Source organism: Chelonia mydas, chromosome 3, assembly GCF_015237465.2.
Source record: "Chelonia mydas isolate rCheMyd1 chromosome 3, rCheMyd1.pri.v2, whole genome shotgun sequence".
Classification (NCBI taxonomy): Eukaryota; Metazoa; Chordata; order Testudines; family Cheloniidae; genus Chelonia; species Chelonia mydas.
This window is the reverse complement of record NC_057851.1, coordinates 96,935,719-96,958,194: the sequence shown is the minus strand read 5'-3', so window position 1 is coordinate 96,958,194 and position 22,476 is coordinate 96,935,719. Positions and strand designations below refer to the sequence as shown.

Below are 22,476 nucleotides of genomic sequence, written 5' to 3'. Positions count from 1 at the left end.
GAATCTGACTTCTCCAGATGTATCCATATCAAGTATGCTTTCACACTCTTTCCCCAGCGTGTGCAATATATTTGTAAAATATGGGGAGAGAGCCAAATTTTAATTGTCAGGCGTTTTCATATAATTATTCTAGTTACAGAAGATCTGAACTGTGAAATACAGCTATAGGCTGCTTGGACTTTTAAGGGAAGATAAAAATCAGTACCTCCCCAAAATCAGTTTATAGAAAGAAATATAATTGCTACACAAGAGCATGCCCACAAAAGACTGCAAAAAGGCAAATTAATTATGAAAAATAAAAACAAAAAAATCATAGTCTGCCAAGTGTTTTCAGTGTATTACATGTCTTTGATTAAACTAAATTAGCCCCTATGCCTAATGGAACATAAACATCATAACTGAGTTCAACAGAACATAATGTAAAGAGAGAGCATTTTATGAAATCTGTGGAAAGGAAAAATAAAATGTGACCACTTCTTTCTAAAACTAATTTTAATGCAATACTGTCCTTTGCAGCAGCCACAGTCTACAATGAAAGAAGAAGAAACTCGAGGGCAACACAGATTTGTTCTTGTTTTTCATGTATTTCTAGCATGAAACAGTGCCCACGGCATCAGTTCATGAATAGGTATTTAATAAATAAAATTATTATTATTAGTTTCCAGGAGAGGATAGATTTATTTTTAGAAATCAGGATTCTATGTTTGAATCAATGGTCCTTACTACTCACATTATTCCTAGCTCAATCAAATAATCCTCAAACCATTTCTCATCCAAACATAATCAAGATTCTTTTCTCTATAAATTACACTTCTTTTGCAGCATAAAGTCTCACCAAGCTTATAAAGCTGTATCCATTCTCTGACACTCTTGATGACTAGACCATCTCTACCCTGCCCACCACCCCCAACTCACAGTCCTGCTCATTTGACTCCTTTCTTTCCTTCTCCACGCACCCATGAATGCACTAAATCCTGTCATTTCTTTGTCGACAGTATCTCCAAAATCTATCCCTTCATCTTTAGTGTCCTAGCAGTTTTGTTATAGCAGTGTGTAGACTTGCAGCACTATATAAATAAAATCCAAACTAACTTTGTTTTGAATCAACATTTACAAATCTAGAGCTAAATTACCAGCTGATGTAAATCGATGTAGCACTCCTTCCCCCCTCCCACCCACCCTGTCAGTGGAGCCGTGCTGATTGGCACCAACTGAGCATCTGACCCCTAATTTCCATCAGGTAAGAGAGTTCTATTTTGGTTTTTATCTTTCTCGCTCCCTCTCTGATTTTTGAGTATATTTTTCTCAGCCACTCTGTAGGTCAGGAGCTAGGGAATAGTGCCACGAACTTGTCCCACTGAAACCAGTGGAAGTTTTACCATTAACTTCAATGGGCACAAGATTAGACCCTAAAAGCATTAGCAGATTGTTTTGTCCTCCACTCTAAGTGACAACATATTTGATCCCAAAATTTCCTTTGCCGTCAAATAAAATTTTTTCATGTGAAAAAAATTCCCCTACTTCTGCTTGGGCCAGGAGAGGAGAAAAATGAAAACATTCAAAAGAGGACGGATACAGGGATCCTATGGTGTGCTCTCTTTAAGGCAAGTAAACTCACTCACTGTTTTGAGATGCCTGCATTAGGTAAATAAAGTCTAATCCTGTAATCTGTTCTCCTCAGTCTTAAATGTGAGTTGTGCCTGTATAAGGATTGAAGTAACGGGAAATTTTAAAAGGGGGAATGTTGGGGATGAAATGACAGGCATCACTTTGAAATTCCATACTTTTACTTATTTATTTGCATTGAGCACATCAAAGGATGAGGGCCCTATTGTGCTTGTGCACACAAACCAAGATGGTCCCCTACCCCAAAACTCTTAAAATCAAATTATAAAACAGAAGCCAACAGGTGAATACAGCACACTGATTGGGTCACAACAAGGTGGTAGTGAGTCCATTAAATAAGAAGCTTAATATAGTCTGAAAATATGTAACAATGAAAAAAATAATTTTCATTGTAACAAGAAAACTACCTCAAATTAAGCACAGATTTAATCATTTGAAGTTGTAAAAATGATGTCACTGAATGGGAACTTGAATTACAAAAATACAACTTTCATCTCATATTGAAAGAAACTGCCAAACCAATTCAGGTGGTATGCTGTGTAAAAAGTAGATGGGTAAAGGTGAAACAGGGAAGAAACTCATTTTGATTGCTATAGCTAGACTTCATGGTCATAGCTTAATTGGAGAACGAAAGATGCTATTCATTTGCTGATTCTCTTCAGCCACTGTTTGTACAGTACTGTGGAAAATATGTCTGACATGTAGTATGTATTTGTTCAAGGCTTGCGTTTTCTATTAAAGTGGAAAATTGAAGAAAATGTCATCTTTAAAAACTTATTCTGTTTCACATCATGGCATTTTAACAGCATGACAGACCATGGCATAATTTTAGCAAAAATGTACAATCACAAGTGAAAACAAATACTTTGCCTCATGTCTAAGTCTGTTAACCCTTAGCCATTTATGCAGTGTTGTTACCTCACCCACCTTGCCTCTCTAACCCTTAGGAAACTAATCTAGTGGCTAGGTGGATTTCAATGGGACTAGCTAATATCCTAAGGGCTTGGGTGGTCATTAGGAGGAGAAGTAGTTGAGGAGGGATGGAGACTCTGAAACAGCAGGGACGCGGGTCCGGGTCAGGACTGTTGTCTGGAATAGGGTGCTGGCAGAGCTAGACCAGACTCAAACATCAAGCTCCTCTCCCTGGCTCAAACCAGGAAGTAATAGAGGGGTAAGCATACATCTCTGCAGAAGAGGCCAACGGAGGGCGAAATGTTGACACAGGGATGTTATGTCATTGCTACAGAGTGAGAGGAAAAATACACTGTTAGTCAAAAAGAGGACTTGTTATAGTGAAATCCTTGGTGGGATTCTGTGACACACTCCAAAACCATGTAAAGGGACATTATCAACTAATTGAAGTCCAAAATGCTAATCTATCTTTAAATGTTTATAACAAGTAGGGGATGTCAGCTGGATTCTAAATATCTTTTAGGTCATTTAGTTGATCTCATTGTGGTCAATAATTCCCCATAGTATATTTTCTATTACTTTGTTCAGTCCAGTTTGAAATGTTCCATTTCTTGTTTTAAAGAAACTATGCTTCCTCTGCCAGATCTACAAACTTAGTCATGTCAGTAGAACCCCAACACCAACCAAATTTAAAGACGGGGGGGAGTCAAAGGCATGAATATTTGTAAATTAATAAATCTGGATCTCTTGGTGTGACCTTATCTGACCTTTGTCTGGTTAAGATGCCCCTCAGGATAACAACTGTGTCTTAACTTCCGCACTGTATAGCACTTAGCAAATAATATAGGCTGGCATTTGTGAAGGTGATTAAGGAAGTCAGGAATCCAAATCCCAATGAGACCTCCTCCTCTTGGCCCCTTTGAAAATCCTCCCCATAATGTTACAAGGGGTGGGAATTCTACCATTTCCCTTGGGAAACTACACCGCAATCCAATATCTCTCATTCACAAGAAGTTTTCCCTGAAATTCATCTTAAATATTCACTTTCTCTCATCCCATTACTCACAGCTCATAGTTATACTATTCTATGCTATAGCATCCTAAATTATTTTCTAGTCTCAACGTACGCATACATAGATGGTTATCATGTGACGACTTAGCCATTGCTTAACCACACTATGTATCTCGTTAGCCCTTTTAATCTTTCCTTTTTAATCAATCCTTCCAGCTGCCTTCTCACTTCTGTAGTTTTTGGGTAAAATTTTCAAAAGACCCCAAGCCATGTTTTCAAAACCCAATATCTTTCAATGAGACTTAGGCTACTAAAGTCACTTAGGTGCTTTTCAAAATGTAACTTCCTTCTCTGAACGTCTTCCATATTAGCATTTTGTAATACTGTCCACAACCGAACATAATATTCCAGGAGGAATTTTGTAAGTGCTGTATCTAAAGGAGATATCTCTAGCCTGCTCTATCTTAATGTGTTTGAATACACAGCAATATAACACTGGCCCTTTCATTCTTCTACCTCATTGCAAACTTGTATCTTACGTTTTTTGTTTTTATCCCATCGTGTTTTCCCCCATTACTACTTCTAGTTCAGCTATTATTTTTTCAACTGGGGAAACTTCTGTACTCTGTAGATAAAATCCATATTCTGTCCTCTCGTTTTTGTGCCGCGTTACAATTGACCTGAGAGGGGATAGAAAATGGCCTAAAGATAATGCCAGATCAGCAGAAACACATGAAATTTGAGAGTGTAATTGTTAGTCTGAGTTCCAGCTACTAGAAATTCCAGATCACACTGAAATTCTGGTTTTCTCTTGTTTTTATTACATTTTTACACTATAAAAGGACTTCCTGAAATCCACTAGCTCTTTTATATGGGAGTCCTGGTTATATTTACAGAATATCTACACTGAGTACATTGAATGCAACTGTTTACACTTCAGTGGAATTGTACCGGCAGAGAATCTGGCCCCAAGTGTCCTTCCATGAGCATGGCACCAAATGACAGTGGAAATCCTGTCTGAGCAGACTTTCAGAATACATAATACTAGCCCCAGAAGCCTAAGGAGGCACAATTTATTTCTCAGCCCTGAAAAGCAGTATTTAAGACTCCTTCAAAGTTGCCATTTGAGGTGACGTCTACGAGTGACTCTTTTTGACTAATTTATCTCTACTACAATTCAAAGTGACTAACAACACAAACTCCCTTTTGAGACAGTAGTTTTATGGAAGCATGCTTTTATAGTTGAGGGTAGCATGGAGTGATTTAAAATAAGGTTTGTTTATAACTTGGATACATAGGCTATTTTCTCTCTCTCTCTCATTCATTACAAAGTGTTAAAGGAAAAATCATGAATACAGGTGATTGGCATCCCTGCCAAACTACAAACAGAAAAAGGTACATAAAAAAGAAAAAACTTAACTCTCTAGCTTGCTTGTCTTTGGAGCATCAGAGTTGGGACTACAGTTCGGGGTGGAGCAGGTGTTGCCATCTCTGGTCGGTACTTTACACTGGCCAGCAGCGTTTCTGTTGGCACTTGGTCAGACGGGCATAGACTGTGGTAATTTTGGTCTCCTCCTTCCTAGACGAAGGAGGGACTGCAGCCCTTCTTGATGTTGTGGTGGCCTGGGAGGATCACACTTTCTTTGGCATTTTCTGGGACTTATAAAGTTACAAATGTAGTTTGCTCCTCAACTTGATACCTCTCTGGAGATCCTCCAGGCAATTTAAGGGTTCTCAGGTTTCATACCCCAATAGCATGGTCCAGTCTATTTTGAATGGAGGCAAGCTTGACCTTTGGACAGTCTGGAAATTCCTGTCTCTTGGTGGTAGTTCTGTAACCACATAGATCACTAGACTGCAACAGATGTCCTTCCGAACATGCGAAAAACATGGGATTAACAGATGACTCCACAGATGTGGTTTTGGACCCTCCTCTCTCTGTGGGAGTACAGTTGGTTAAGTTTCTTTGATCACATCTAGAACGTATAGAGTCCTAATGTCCAAATTATTATTATTTATTTTGGTCTTTTATTATTTTGGTCTTTTACTTTACACATTTTTTCACTTATCCATATTTTATTTTAATAGCATTTCTTAAAATATTCTGAGCTTTTTATTGGCAAAGAATTTGGCAAGTAACAATTTTTCTTAATATGATCATGTGAAGGGTCATCTCTGAGGGAAAAGAACTGCTCTAGAAGCTATTAATATAAATCTCACATAAGCTAAAGAACAATTGAAGTTTACACAACCTAAAGAAAATGGAAATGTATTCTAGCACAATGCTAGAAGCTAAATGGGAAGTGCCCCAATGGCCTGAGAAAGATGCATCTTACTGTTATATCAAAGTGAAAACAAAGTTCTAGGACTGGCGATTCCCATTATCAGATGGATAAGGACCAGAAGGTACCGGTCTAGAGCATTCACTGGGAATATAATAGGACTCTGACACCACTAGAGATAATTAAGACCATCTGATTATAGTTTGGGGTAATGAATAAGCAAAATCATATTAAAATTTTTCTTTATTCAGCAGTGTATTGGAATACAGCAAGCAACATTTCTTTAAGATTATAATAGCCCCCTCCCCACCTAGTCTTGCTTTTGTTACAATACTAACATAATTAAGGTTGTATTTAAATCAAGTTAATAAATGAATCAGTAGCTTTAAAGAGAAAAAGTTTCTATATGCAGTACGTTTGGTGTGAACATAAAATCATGTTGATAATGAGCACCAGTGTCTTGCTTGTACATGTGTTTGTCAGTCCATTTTTAAAATCTAAATAAAATACTATCCCCTTTCTAAATAGTAATACAGAACAGTTACTGAAGTTATTCTCTGGTTTTGAGTTGCCAAAAATTAGTTCTATTTAAGCAAGTTTAGTCTTCATAAATGTCTTCCCTTCCCCTCCCCTTCCAGCAATTGGGGCAGACCTGAGAAGGTATGAGCGGATCTGGGATCTCAGCAAATCAACAATTACTGGAGGAAAACAGTATGAATATCTATCTTTGTCTCATCTCAGATATGCTCTCTTCGTGATTTAAAAACCTATATTGGAAGGCTCTTGCCAGAGCAGTAGGTGGCAGAATGCCAGTCTGACTCCAAACAAACCTTCTCTCCCCATGCCTACCTGGAAGATCCTATCTTATTTGTAAAGAGGATGCCAGACTAGCCTGACAAACACTGGCCTCCCATCTGAAGCAATATCACTGCTGCTATTTATAGAAGTAGTGCTAGTAAACAGGGTAGTTGATATTCTCATCCATCTCCCTGCAGCCTTGCCACTTGACTGACCAGATACTCTGTTAGTGTAAATCAGCACAGTTCCATTGACTTCAATAGACCTATTCCAATTTACGGTAGCTGAAGGTCTGGCCTGACAATTCCACCATCGTTTGAGTCTCACCACAGACGTTCCATCTCAGCTTCAGGGTTTTACTTGTGAGTTTAGTCAGAATTTTAAAATGTAGCTTACTTGCTTTGGTGAAATATTCCAGCTGAAGCTGCTTTTCCTACATGTTCCAAGCACTAAATGAAGTTCAGTAACATTGTTATTAAATTTTACAGTACACCTATAAAACATGTTGGAGATTTCTGAGATTGTATCACTAACAGAAAAGTACCATTTTTATAGTATGGAAATAAATGTGTGGGTAAAAGAAATCCTGACGCTGTTAACAGACACTGCAAGGAATCATTAATGTTTAAATTATGGCCCAAATGACAGAGATCTACAGTTAGCAAGGAGTTTTTTCCCCTTAAGGAAGGAAAAAAGCTACTCTCCACTATATTATGTCTAAAAAGTAATTTTAGTTTTTAATTCAAGTATTTTATTGTACATTTGTTGTCTATTTTTTAGGTTTACAAAACCTAACTAATTGGAAGTAGAGTTAACCTACTTTGGGAGTTTTGCCAGGGCAACGACGAAGGACTGAAAGACGTGGCCCTGTGTCAGGCATTATTCACCATACAGTGGTTTGTGCTAAAATGCTTTTTTTAACATTTTCTTTTCCAAATATCATCAGTCAGGACTTATTAAGTGCTCTCTTCAGCTGTATTATACCTCTGTAACTGCTGGCCTTCAGAAACACCCAGAGCTGCTTGAACTATGTTGTTTCAGGGTTTGCTCCTATTCTGAGGTAGTATGTACCTCTTGGAAGCAGCCATGTAATTCTGAAACAATCATTAGGCAGTTGCCCAAGTTTTCCTTTTTCCTTCTTGAATATCCCAAAGGCCCCATGTATCACTTCTGGATGCAATCCCAGTGCTGTTTTGGATCTACTGTAATTTAGGATAAGGAAATTATCTGTGATGGACAATTTATAACTGAGGTACAAACAACTTAACAAAGCACCATCCCGTTCTTATTGAAGCCAACAAGAGTTTTTTCACTGACTTTAATAGGAACAGAGGCAGACCCAACAAAGAGAAGCAAAGAAGAAATCTACACAATGAGCTATTCTTCTTTCTGAATCTGCCCTTTCACTGAAATGGTTCTTTGAGTGAAATACCTAGTAAAATCAATGAACAAAACCCTCAGCTAACAAAACTCTTGGAAACCCCTGCATGTAGCCTCCTTTCTAATGCATCAATTGTACAAAATGGATTGACTGGCCTATTGTAACAATATACTAAAAAGTAACCTGGTAGTGTTTCAAACAGAGAGTACAAAGTAGAATAATGGGAGAGAAATAATTCAATACACCATTCTGTCACAAACTTATGTAAAGTTTAACTTTTTTTATTGTATTGAAATACTAACTTCATCTCTATAAAAATGGTCTCATTTCTCCTTGGATAAGATTGTTTTATTGTTTCCATTTGCCAAAATTATACCAACACTAACAGTGGCACTACAAGTATCCGACCACCACCCCCTAGCATGCCTCCTCTCTGACCAGGTGAAACTACAGGGTTAAACGAATAATACAGTTCCCATCTGCCCATTCAGTCCCTGGCCTCAACAATAAGCCTGACAAATGTGCCCACCAATGGCAACAGTGGTGACTTCTGTGTTTGTGGAGATTAGTCCGCTGGAAACAAGACTGAAACTGCTAAATCACTTCTCATAGGCCACCAAATAGCCTTCAGTTATAAATCAAACCATTTTTAATCTGCTCTCTCCCTTTGTTGGATGAAAAAGGACATCATTAAGTTATCCACTGCAGCTTTAACAACATGACTAGAATGCTGAAAAATCTGCTCTGTGTCAAACTGTTACACAGATTTATACTTATTTTAGTACAGAAACCTATAATCAGGCTACTTAGTGCCTTTCCCAGCCAGAAGTAAGGCACACTAATTGTTTTACTTTTACTGCAGAAGAAGATGTGCAGACTTAAAGATACTAGGATAATTCTCATGATATTTAAGCATGATAAATGTTTTAGTATCTTGGAATATAGCTGACAATGAAAACTCTATCACTTTGTTTTATGGGGCAGCAATAAGCATAACTGTATTGATCATTTGGCTATAGAATAAATAGAGTGGTAACAGGAATAATTAATAGCTATTTCAATCCACTAAGTAAGTTGTATCTAGAATAGAGACTGTGACTCTCTGATATGCTGAATGCATTTAACTTCCAAAGGAATCAGTGGACCAGATTCACTGAAGCTGGTGCAGAAAAGTAGAAATTACCTTTTTCAGCTCTGGTAAGAACTTTTTCATTGCAAGGGGATTTTTCCCTAAGAAGGGCACACAGTGTTTCCATTGCTGCCCGCACTTAATGTTCCCACACGGGAGGACAGCTTTACAGTCAGTGTTCCATGTGTGTAGAGACTGCTGAGGGGATGCTTTGACTCAGCCATCCAGGCCAGTGTTGTCCAGTCCTTGGAAGATACTGCCACCCCTCCCCAGTGTATAGAAGGCTGTGGCCACTTGCCATCATAAACTTTCCCACTCCTATCTTAGGAGCCCTCTGCAAGGTTTTAGCTGGTGCAAGTCACTGTAAATCATGTGTGAATGTGGCTCATCAGGTGGTGAGGCTGCTCAGCACTTTTACTAATGTTTGAGATTGAATAATCATTAAACTCTGTGATTTCCCTGGGGAAAGGTGCTACATAGCAATGCCAATTCTTGTTAAATTGTTGTAAGGAGCGTTCTCACAAGGATAGCTATAATTGTGAATCTAGAGCGGAGGTTTTGTTAGATGTATAATGCAAACCCCAACCACCAAAGCAAATGGTATATACAGTTTTGACTTGCTAGTGAGAGTATAATTTTCACTAATCTACAGCTGCCCTTTTTAAATCTGCTTTTTTGATTATACACCAATGAACTTCCAGTCTTCCTTTGTCCATTTAGGAATAAATAGTTGGGAGTGCCCTTAAATACATATATAATATAAACACTGCTGGTTTTGCCATCAATAAAACAACCTGACTGCAAAGAAATCAGATATGTCTCAACTCACCAAGTATTGCCATAGGTTGTAGTTAGTTTTACAGCTAAAACATCCTGCCAGTAATGTGGAGAGGTGCCTAATATTTGCAATCCTATGAATCTGCTGGAACTTAGCGTAAACCGTTGTATAACTGATCTCATTTTGCATTGCTACCCTATTTGCCTTTAAAACTGATATTCATGCAATAGCATCATGTAGCCCAATTTTTATAAGTGTTACAGAACTGTCTGAACCAAAACCAATAACTTGATTCAAAGTCCTTATTCACAAAACTATTTTGTTACAAATAGAAAATCTAGTTAAAGGAAATTCTAATGTTACACAAGATGTATGAATAATTCTGACTTCTGCACTCTTCATTTTAAAAAAAATCAGTCACCAGCAATTTTACCCTAGGCAAATCTCAGGGCTTCTGCTTCATCTTCGCAGACAGAATTCTCATTTATTTTCAACATTGTAAATCACTCATTTCTGCATCTTATCCAACTGGGGCTTTACCCTCTCCTAGTGGTGGTTCTGTCTCTTTGCCCATTCCTTCAGTATCTCTTTTTGACAGTTACTCCTGCTCTTCCTCTTTCCCACTGCAGCATTGCCACCCCCAAACACATAATATATGTTGGATTCTTTTTTATTTGCCTTCTGGTATTTGTCTCTTTAAGTCAGCATTTGGGTCATATTTTTGAGTTTTTCTCCACAATCACGAGTGCTAGAAAATTACTTTTTAAAAGAAACAAAGCTGAGAGTCTCATGTAATCACCTCTGTCCAGAAGTTGGGCTTCAAATTCCAAATCAAATATTGCAAGGCTCTAAATAAAACTGTGAGAGCTGGCAACTCTGTCTCTCTCAGGGACTATCCTGAGACACCTTCTGTTCACCTCTTCTCTGTGAGAACTCATCTGTTTTAATGGCTTCATATACCTTCACTACACTTATAAGTCAAATCTATGCATCACCACAGATTTGTCTCCATGCAGCCCTCCCACACTGTCTCTTCAACTTCTCCTTCTTGATGACTCACCATCAACTCAAGCTTAACATGGCCCCAACAGAGCTCATCTTCCCTCCCAAATCTTCTCAACTCTTCCCCTCTCCCTACAAATCTTTCATTGTCAACAACAATCGTTCTTTCTATCATCCAGGTCCATTATCCCCGTGTCACTTTTGATAGCCAATGGTGAGTCCTGAGAATGGATGTAGGAGCAAATTTGGGAAATTAGATGTAGGCCAAAGTAGAGCTGTGGAGTAAAAAGAAGGACCTTGGATCTGCTGCTGAAAATTCATGGAAGAGGATTTTGTTTTGGCCTTGAAGAAATAATTTCAATTTCTATAGTTCTTTCCTTCTACTGATCCAAGAGCACTTTACAAGCATCTATGAATTCAGCCTCACATCATCCCCGACTGTGGGAGGAGGCCAGAGAAGTAAGAAGCTGCTGAATGTGTCATGGGATGGGTGTATTATGATTTCAACATCTTAATTTACACCTGTTTTACATGCAGCTTTGGGGATTTTGATCCTTGATTCAAAACTGGTTCAAGGCCCAAATGATTCCAAGTCTCATCTCCAACAGACATTTATTCACTCCTCAAAGTCAGCGCATAGTTTGGTACAATTGGGCAATTTTTGCCCAGGCCTGAAAGAGCAGACATGTAATTGGTCAGGATTGAGATTAATTGGCATGACTGTATGTGAAAGCTCGTATGGCTCTTGTCCACATTATACCTACCTGCAGTCACTATGTTCGTTCGCTTACTTTCACAAGTATTTGCATTTATCAAATCCAATGAGCACTAACTTCCTCATAAGTAATAGTTGTTGTTTTTTAAAAAACTAGTGAGCAACATATTAAGTGTTTCATCCAGTTAAATCAAAATATGCTTACAGTATCTCAAATTGCTGTTCACTGCCACTCTCTGAAATTACACCTTTTTCATCATTCAAGCAACTTTCATACTCTACTTTGATTTGACCTGTAGTGTTTTAAACCAGCAGCTGTCTGACCCAGTAATTCTTTTTATGTATTCACCATTTACAATCCTGTGCTTTCCCAACAGACACCCACACCCTTGGTTTTACAGTTGGAGTCGGGTGGCAGTAGGGCCAACAGATATCTATGGGGCAGAATAAACTGTAAAAAAGGACATGGATCTAGTAAGATTCGTTCTTATAAATGCAGCACATTTCATACAATTACATCTTTGCCAAATTAATATGGAATTCAGGGTGGTGATAAGAGGTCTATTGGCTCCCTCAGTCCAGACAATAAGCCCCTGAGAAAGTGTTTAGATAAGTGTATGCAGCTCTAGCACTGAGATGCTTTGGCTAAAATATAAATAAATACATAAAAATGTAGCGCGCACACAAAAAAACACTCCAGGCCAAATTCATGCCTAGCATAAATGGACACAAGTCCATTAGATACAGTAAGTTGCACTGGTTTACCGCAACGATTCTTTTGGCCCCAGATGTGCACAGCGATTGATTCTAATGCTGGAACAGATAATGGGACAAGGTAATAGGACAGCATGTTCAGCGCTGACAGGAGCAAATCAAAACAATGTCTAGCTCCTATGAAAAATATCATAGGGAACCTCTTAACTTGAGATGGGGGGTGTTATGAAAGCAATCCCATTAGTGCTAAGAGAAGCCTAATTGTAAAAGCCTTCTTTATCCAACTGAGAACATAAACAGTGTCCAATAACTTAGCTATAGTACTGCTTTATAAAGCTAAAGTATTCTGTTCAGAATACACGTTAAAGGCTGCATCTGTAGTAGGGTGCTTTGTGTAGGCTTTTTTGGGATATATATATTACCTCTTTCATAAGTCTCTCTTTAAATTTCCTAGGCCAAATTTTGCACCTGTTGTATTCCCACTGACTTCAGCGGGCTGTAACAGATGTAATCAAGAATTTGACTCACTGTTTTTCTTTTTAAATTTTCCAGCGCTTTCCATCCCATTACATGTATTTAGAAAAAAATTTCATAATAATTTACAATTTATTTAATCTGTAAAATGATTATTCTCACTCATCAAAACAACTTTTCTTTCAACCTCAGCAGAGCTCTAGGCATCTCCAATGCAAGCCTAGAACAGGGTACCATATGATCTTACAACATATATCTAGTAAGGGAGAAACACTGCTTCCTGCTCTGTGGTTGTGGAAGGCTCTCTGGTAATAGAATCAGACTGGGTCTGCTACACAAATAAGGGCCGGATTTTGGGAGGCCACATACAGTTTGTGTACCCCTGTACAGACCCCAGCTTCACATGGGCTCCCTGCATGAAGCTGGAGGAGGGGCATGGGCCAGAATGATCTGCCACTACAAAGCTTCTCTGGTCCTTTCCCTGCAGAGCTGGATCACTACAGCCATGGAGTTTACTGCAGCCTTAGACTATAATAGCCTTTACTGTGTGGCTCTGTTCTATGGCCTGTGGCAAAGAGTGGAGAAGCAGACAAATTTTCCCCCCTGCTTCTCTCAGCAGAGTTCCTAAGCACTGAGCTCAGTTGCACAAGGTAGGTTCTGGGGAGAAGATTTGCCCTTAAGTATGGCAAGGAAATTTGTTCACTCAGAACCCACACAGTGAGCCAAATTAAGCTCTATTATAGCAGTGCCACAGCACTCACCACAACGTGATGGGATGTAACTGAGTACAGAATTTGTCCCAATGTGTATCAAACCTGGGATTACATCTTTTTTGCCAAGGGTTTGGAGAGAGAAACATTAGCACTCATGCAGGCGAGAGCTGCGGCTGGATAGAACAAGTAAGCAGGTGGTTGTGCAAACTTCCCCACAAGTCCTTAGGAATGTGTCTTGTCTTTGACCAGCCAACACCCACAGCTGTTTCAATCTGTGGACTCTCCTGGGCACTGATTTCCAGGAGTGCTAAATTTTGCAGTGGCTTTATCATGTGGATTAGGCCATTGGTTAATGACAAAGTCATTCAGAACTGGCCCACATTACATTTAAACCAAAATCTTTAGAGTGAAAAATATTTCAGCGAGCTACCTACTCTCCTTTTAGTGAGGCACATTTATTCACAGTATTCAAGTTAAGGAACTTCAGTTGAAGGAATCTTATAACCAAGTGGTAATTATTTTGTTTGTTTTTTTTGGGTTTTTTCATTCTCAGTTTGGTGTGGAGTTGTAATTCAGTATTTACCCCAAATCCCTGTCTCTATCTAAAGTGTCCTGTGTTTCTATATAGAACCCTTACACAGGTATGATGTCCACCTCAGTGTTTGCTGTACAGGGTAGTTTACTGGCAATACAAAGCCCTGTTTAATCTCCCCTACACAGTTCTCTGAAAAGGCCACCACCATGATGGAACACCAGAAGCATGAAAATGGATGTGAAAGCTATTTTCCTTATGCCACTTCCCTGCTGAGCTTTAAACCTCCTGTTTGATTGTGGAGTAACTATGCTGAATACACTACCATATACAGCACTTCTGGTCAATCAGTGGGAGAAAGAACTGTGTGCAGTAGAGCAGACTCAGTGAAGTAATGGACATGTGAATCAGTGCTAGCAGATAGCAGGAAGCATAAGAAGGTCCTTTCTTTTTCTTTCTCTCTTTGACAAAGAGCGCAGTGGCCTAAGGTAAAAGCTCATAGATGGAGTCCTCTCCTCAGCTCCAACCAAATCTTCCACCTTCAACAAATGCTTTTACTGACTTCCCCTCTCTTTCTAAATGACAGGTTTCAGAGTAACAGCCGTGTTAGTCTGTATTCGCAAAAAGAAAAGGAGGACTTGTGGCACCTTAGAGACTAACCAATTTATTTGAGCATGAGCTTTCGTGAGCTACAGCTCACTTCATCGGATGCATACTGTGGAAATCGCAGAAGACACTATATACACAGACACCATGAAACAATACCTCCTCCCACCCCACTCTCCTGCTGGTAATAGCTTATCTAAAGTGATCATCAAGTTGGGCCATTTCCAGCACAAATCCAGGTTTTCTCACCCTCCGCCCCCCCCACAGACAAACTCACTCTCTTGCTGGTAATAGCCCATCCAAAGTGACTACTGTCTTCACAATGTGTATGATAATCAAGGTGGGCCATTTCCTGCAGAAATCCAGGTTCTCTCACCCCCTCACCCCCCTCCAAAAACCACACACACAAACTCACTCTCCTGCTGGTAATAGCCTATCCAAAGTGACCACTCTCCTTACAACCTGCATGAAAATCAAAGTGGGCCATTTCCAGCACAAATCCAGGTTTTCTCACTCCCCACCCCCATACACACACAAACTCACTCTCCTGCTGGTAATAGCTCATCCGAAGTGACCACTCCCCCTACAATGTGCATGATAATCAAGGTGGGCCATTTCCTGCAGAAATCCAGGTTCTCTCACCCCCTCACCCCCCTCCAAAAACCACACACACAAACTCACTCTCCTGCTGGTAATAGCCTATCCAAAGTGACCACTCTCCTTACAACCTGCATGAAAATCAAAGTGGGCCATTTCCAGCACAAATCCAGGTTTTCTCACTCCCCACCCCCATACACACACAAACTCACTCTCCTGCTGGCAATAGCTCATCCAAACTGACTGTCCAGTTTGACCAATGTACATGGCAGAGGGGCATTGCTGGCACATGATGGCACAGATCCTGCACATCCACCAATGTGATATATGCGATCATGTGCCAGCAATGCCCCTCTGCCATGTACATTGGTCAAACTGGACAGTCTCTACGTAAAAGAATAAATGGACACAAATCAGATGTCAAGAATTATAACATTCATAAACCAGTCGGAGAACACTTCAATCTCTCTGGTCACGCAATCAGAGACATGAAGGTCGCTATCTTACAACAAAAAAACTTCAAATCCAGAGTCCAGCGAGAAACTGCTGAATTGGAATTCATTTGCAAATTGGATACTATTAATTTAGGCTTAAATAGAGACTGGGAGTGGCTAAGTCATTATGCAAGGTAGCCTATTTCCCCTTGTTTTTTCCTCCCCCCCCTCCCCCCAGACGTTCTGGTTAAACTTGGATTTATGCTGGAAGTGGCCCACCTTGATTGTCATGCACAGTGTGGGGAGAGTGGTCAGTTTGGATGAGCTATTGCCAGCAGGAGAGTGAGTTTGTGGGGGGGGGGGGGGAGGGGTGAGAAAACCTGGATTTGTGCTGGAAATGGCCCACCTTGATTATCATGCACATTGTAGGGGGAGTGGTCACTTCGGATGAGCTATTACCAGCAGGAGAGTGAGTTTGTGTGTGTATGGGGGTGGGGGAGTGAGAAAACCTGGATTTGTGCTGGAAATGGCCCACTTTGATTTTCATGCAGGTTGTAAGGAGAGTGGTCACTTTGGATAGGCTATTACCAGCAGGAGAGTGAGTTTGTGTGTGTGGTTTTTGGAGGGGGGTGAGGGGGTGAGAGAACCTGGATTTCTGCAGGAAATGGCCCACCTTGATTATCATACACATTGTGAAGACAGTAGTCACTTTGGACGGGCTATTACCAGCAAGAGAGTGAGTTTGTCTGTGGGGGGGGCGGAGGGTGAGAAAACCTGGATTTGTGCTGGAAATGGCCCAACTTGATGATCACTTTAGATAAGCTATTACCAGCAGGAGAGTGGGGTGGGAGGAGGTATTGTTTCATGGTGTCTGTGTATATAATGTCTTCTGCAATTTCCACAGTATGCATCCGATGAAGTGAGCTGTAGCTCACGAAAGCTCATGCTCAAATAAATTGGTTAGTCTCTAAGGTGCCACAAGTCCTCCTTTTCTCTTTCTAAAATGTTTCAGTCCCTCACCTTGACCTTCAAAGATCTGTAAAACTCTGACTATCATCACCTTCTGCTGCTTCTCATCACCTCCAAAACTACCCTCTCATTCCTTACTCTTCTCCTCATCCTATCTAACTGCTCCCCTTGTCTCCTCCTCCCACTCCCAGGGCTTGTCTCTATGGCAAGATAGCAGGGTGCCATGTGCTAACTTGCCATTTCAACAAGCCCTCACTTCTGTGCTCCCTCTGCTACTTTGTTCCTCTGTTACCACATACTCTCTTCTCTTCAAAAAGAAAAGGAGTATTTGTGGCACCTTAGAGACTAACAAATTTATTTGAGCATAAGCTTATTTCCTGAACTGTCACCTTGTATATGTCTGTTAAACTGCAAGCTGTTTGAGGCTGTATTTTGCTAAATGCTGTTTCCATCATTATTCACAGCACTATATAATAAGCGTGGTGCCTGGAGGAAAAAGCCAGAAGAGGGAAGGGAAGGGAGTGTGGTAGAGGGGGGGGGAAGGGGGGCGGCTTGGAAGAATCCATTGCTTTTTTCTGTCTTAGTTAAGAACTTCTAACTTCTGCCTGGCTCTACCTCTTTTGTAAGTTAGAGATGAGCTGGTTACTGGACATTGGAACTTGTTAGCTTATAGCTTTTTCAGATGAAGGAATAGTGTAGAGGATACAAAAAAAGTTTTGAAACAGATTTAAAGTCTGCCGTGCTGTTTGTTTTTTTTTTTACACAGAATGTATAATATCATCCTTTCCCTTCTATATAAAATACAAAATATTTCAAAGCAGACACCTCACATTCTTGAGTAGCCAGTTTGAATGACATCTAAGTCTATTGCATTATTGGTGTAGAGTTTTGTTTTCTAACTGACGGAGGCTTTAGTTTTTATCCGTGCCTGGACAGCTTCCTGAGGAACAAGGAGCAGGAAATATAAACCAGATGCAGAAAATTGGATTCCCTGGTCCAGAGTTCATGAATTATGTGGACCTAGCTAAAACGGAATTCAGAAACAAAGTGACAGAAATTTGGATTTTCTGACAGAAGGGAAATGTTTCACTAAGTAGCAAGTCAAAAGTAAATATTTCATTGTGTAACCAAGCTTAAGGAAAGCATCATATCCATCACAAATTTTAAAACCCCAGCATTCCAGACAAATTAGCTAATTTGATTCAGTGCACAGGAGGATGAGAAAATCAAATACACTTATTTCTGATTCAACTTATAGTTACCAGGCTACAAAACAGAAATGAAAATATCCCTGACTGTCATTCTGAACACACTGAGGAAGATTCTGCTTGCAGAGATGCAGTGCAACTATTCCATTACTTGGTCATCTTAAAATTCCATATCTGAATGACATCATACAGGACAAAAGAACCGGTGTTTCCTTATATCCTCTTTCTACCACTTTATCGACAAAATCTTTCCTGGTACATATTGCTAATGAGGGTTACCTTAAATGTGTTAGCTTTCAATATCAAAATGCTCCCCATACTGTACATCTGATAAGTTTTTAAAATGTTGTTTTAAAGCACTGTTTATGATATTCACCTTGAGTTGATCTTCTAATAGAAATGAGCTGCCAGAATGATGAGAGAGAAAATCAGACAAGGGTTTTTTTTGGTTTTTACTTGTTACCAAAAAAAATCTAATCAACTTAGTATAAATACATATTTATCAATTAGCCTCCATCTACCCCTACCCAGGCTCTGCGAGTGGTTCCTTAATTAAAAAAATGAGAATTCTGTCTGCTTACCCTAGCTGTACACTCAATCTAAAATAGCAGCACACAACAGTCACAAGCATACAGTACTGCATAAAACAGTCACACTTACTGATTTTTTCCTCTTTTCTTGAGAAAGGAAAGCAGCAGAGCTGGCCCATGGCACCTACTGCTTTATTTTCTTCTTCGTCCTCTGTGTGTGCACCCCAAACAGAAACTGTAGGTCAGTCTACAGTCTGTAAAGAAACTGCTTATTCTGCTCAGAGAGAGAGACGGGGAGGAGAAAAGAGAGGGAGGGAAAAGGGAAGGGAGCTGGAAGCTATGGTGAACGAAAAGGCTCCACCTCCTTATCCTGCTGCCTCATGTAATTGCTTTAGGACTGACAGTGAAGGGTGGGGGAGAGAAGTTACTTTTGCCATATGCTCGTATAACTAGGATGCAACTTATCATAAACAAATGCTGCAGACATGTCATCCTTTTCTTGCATCTGTCTTCAGAGAAGTGAAAAAGGAATTGTTGCTATTTAAAATATAGGTATTGTGGCTACTTCAAAGAAAAAAGAAAATTAACCAAGCATAGCTGTACCCTCTCCTTTGCCTTCACTCCCCAAATATTGTGCTGAGAAAAGGTAGGAAAATAGTCAATTTAGAAATAACTGACTTGGTGTTTTCTCCCCCTAGAAACAGAAATGAGGGTATCAGGAGTTTAGAGATGGAAAAAGACCTATTAATCATAGTTCTCAACCTTAGGGCAGAGAAAGAGTCCCTAGAAAAAGGCAGCATCTGATATTATTCACTGCACGTAATTCAGTAGGAATCTGACACTGACTTCAATGGAATCAGGATCGGGCTCTCTGCTATAGCCAAAAAGGTGAGATTTAACATACATTTTGCATATGGTATACATTAAATGGTATATAGATTTTAAAACAGTAAGTCCATTTTAGACTTTAATGCATGCTAATATTTACAAAAAAGAGTGAGTGGAGACTACGTAGGTGATTTATTATTCTTTGGTTTGTCTATTTTTTTTTCTGATGAGAAAACACCCTTTTAAACACAGCCCCTCTTGGTTCCATCATTTGAAATATCCCAGCATTCATAAATATTGTGGAATTAAAATAAGAATGACCTTAATTATTGAAACACGTAACAATGCTACCAATTCTTAAAGATCCCTGAAGTGTGATGGGAAAGGGGTGTGGGTTATCTAATCTCTAGTACCATTTTGACTGCAGTCAGTCTGTTTCTGAATCGTAACATTTTCTTCAGTCAGAAAAAGGTTCTACTCTGATGCCAGCAGGCAAACTCTTCCCAGTGTAGGACCTGATTTTGCACACTGCCTGAGGTCTAACTCCTGTCAAATAAGAGATATCCAGCTCCTACTGCATATAAGAGAGAGCATGAAACCAGTGGGACATGTGCCTAACTAAGGAAGGCAGTAACACGTGGGATGGATTTAGTGTACAGTTGTTTTTCTTACCATACCAGTTAAGTAACTTATAAGAATTAACTGACATTTTTAAATGATTGGTTTTGAAAAGAAAACTCAGCTATTGCCATATGGCATTTTGTAAGTGTAACAAAGAAGCACTTTCTAGATAACAGCAATTTGATCAGTGATAGAAATTCTCAGCACAGATTATTTTTAGGGATCCATACCAGGCTATGATTTGATTCATGAAATTAAGTTTGTTTTCCCTATTTTAAGAAATAAATGCCATAAAACTAAAGCCTAATATAAATGAAAAATCTGCAGCAAAGCCATGTAGCCCAAACTAGGGATTCATATGAATATTTTGTATTCCCTATAGATAGAGTTAACTTATTTGTGCAGAACAAGTATAATGTGGGTAAAGCAAATATTATGTCTGGTATGCACCATTCCAGATGAAAAGTGAATTGTCTTTGAGTTGAGTACAATTCCAAGACCAAGAAGTATTAGTCAGCTTTTCAGTTTAACTATTTTTATCATTTTGCATGTTTATTACTCTGCCAATAAGTTAATAGTCACCTGTTCCTATATTAATTCCTTTCTTCCAGTACCAACAACAAAAGAAAGCAGAGAGATCCATGAGTTTTTAAAATACTCATAGCAGGTATCAAGTTGTTAATAGAAATTCATCTCAGTTTGGGAGTTTAAAATGTCGTCTTTAAGCAGATGCTGTCAGCCTAATCAGAAGAAAAGGAAAAGCACATGATCCATAGTCTACAGCAGGAGTGAATTAAACATGAATACTAATTCACAATTACAGGGCAAAAATGAAACCAGTCATCAAAGCAAGAGAGACACTAAAGTTAAGTATACCAGTCTCATTCATCCTATACAGGGCCCAAAAAGACCACATGCAATATTTTATGCACAAAGGAAAACAAATATTCCTAATCAAGAAAACTGACTAAGAAAACAGTAATGTTGAAATAACACAGACAATGGAAATATATTTTTCAGTTGTGTTCTGCAACTGATTGAAAAACAGTGGGTCAAATATACTCTGGTACATGGATACAATTGATGGGATGCATCTATGTAAGTGTATAACCGAATACAAAATTGGGCCCAGTGTCTCAATTCTTCAGGAAGCCAGCTGCATGTAGCTGCATATTAAGCAGGAAAGAAGTCTGGTTAAACAAAGCAATACCATACAGCCAAGTGTCCTGTTAGGACAAGCTATGTAACCCCAGTTTTGTTTACCCTTCCCTTTCTGAACATTCTTGACAGCTTGTATATATCAGGTCCCAATAGCCACTTAAATAAACTTTGAGCGGCCACAGTCAATGATAATTTGTTAATATCCAATGATGTTTTAGGCCCTGAGCCAGCAAAGCAATCAAATATATAGAATCATAGAATCATAGAATATCAGGGTTGGAAGGGACCCCAGAAGGTCATCTAGTCCAACCCCCTGCTAGAAGCAGGACCAATTCCCAGTTAAATCATCCCAGCCAGGGCTTTGTCAAGCCTGACCTTAAAAACCTCTAAGGAAGGAGATTCTACCACCTCCCTAGGTAACGCATTCCAGTGTTTCACCACCCTCTTAGTGAAAAAGTTTTTCCTAATATCCAATCTAAACCTCCCCCATTGCAGCTTGAGACCATTACTCCTCGTTCTGTCATCTGCTACCATTGAGAACAGTCTAGAGCCATCCTCTTTGGAACCCCCTTTCAGGTAGTTGAAAGCAGCTATCAAATCCCCCCTCATTCTTCTCTTCTGCAGACTAAACAATCCCAGCTCCCTCAGCCTCTCCTCATAAGTCATGTGCTCTAGACCCCTAATCATTTTTGTTGCCCTTCGCTGGACTCTCTCCAATTTATCCACATCCTTCTTGTAGTGTGGGGCCCAAAACTGGACACAGTACTCCAGATGAGGCCTCACCAGTGTCGAATAGAGGGGAACGATCACGTCCCTCGATCTGCTCGCTATGCCCCTACTTATACATCCCAAAATGCCATTGGCCTTCTTGGCAACAAGGGCACACTGCTGACTCATATCCAGCTTCTCGTCCACTGTCACCCCTAGGTCCTTTTCCGCAGAACTGCTGCCTAGCCATTCGGTCCCTAGTCTGTAGCGGTGCATTGGATTCTTCCATCCTAAGTGCAGGACCCTGCACTTATCCTTATTGAACCTCATCAGATTTCTTTTGGCCCAATCCTCCAATTTGTCTAGGTCCTTCTGTATCCTATCCCTCCCCTCCAGCGTATCTACCACTCCTCCCAGTTTAGTATCATCCGCAAATTTGCTGAGAGTGCAATCCACACCATCCTCCAGATCATTTATGAAGATATTGAACAAAACCGGCCCCAGGACCGACCCCTGGGGCACTCCACTTGACACCGGCTGCCAACTAGACATGGAGCCATTGATCACTACCCGTTGAGCCCGACAATCTAGCCAGCTTTCTACCCACCTTATAGTGCATTCATCCAGCCCATACCTCCTTAACTTGCTGACAAGAATACTGTGGGAGACCGTGTCAAAAGCTTTGCTAAAGTCAAGAAACAATACATCCACTGCTTTCCCTTCATCCACAGAACCAGTAATCTCAT

At 39.8% G+C, this 22,476-nt stretch overlaps 1 protein-coding gene across 8 annotated transcripts in view; it reads right to left on the bottom strand.

Annotated features, from left to right (window-relative positions):
• The window catches only part of AKAP7 (A-kinase anchoring protein 7), a 141,569-nt gene that overhangs the window by 13,094 nt on the left and 105,999 nt on the right, over positions 1-22,476 (bottom strand). Inside the window, exon 8 of one of the 8 annotated variants that reach the window (XM_037894802.2) lies at positions 18,599-20,601. The exons of the other annotated variants lie outside the window; for them this stretch is intronic. Within the exon in view, the coding sequence (XP_037750730.1) occupies positions 20,597-20,601 (5 nt within the window). The 3' untranslated portion in view covers positions 18,599-20,596. Of the gene's footprint in view, positions 1-18,598; positions 20,602-22,476 lie in introns of those variants that run through there. 8 annotated transcript variants of the gene reach the window in all.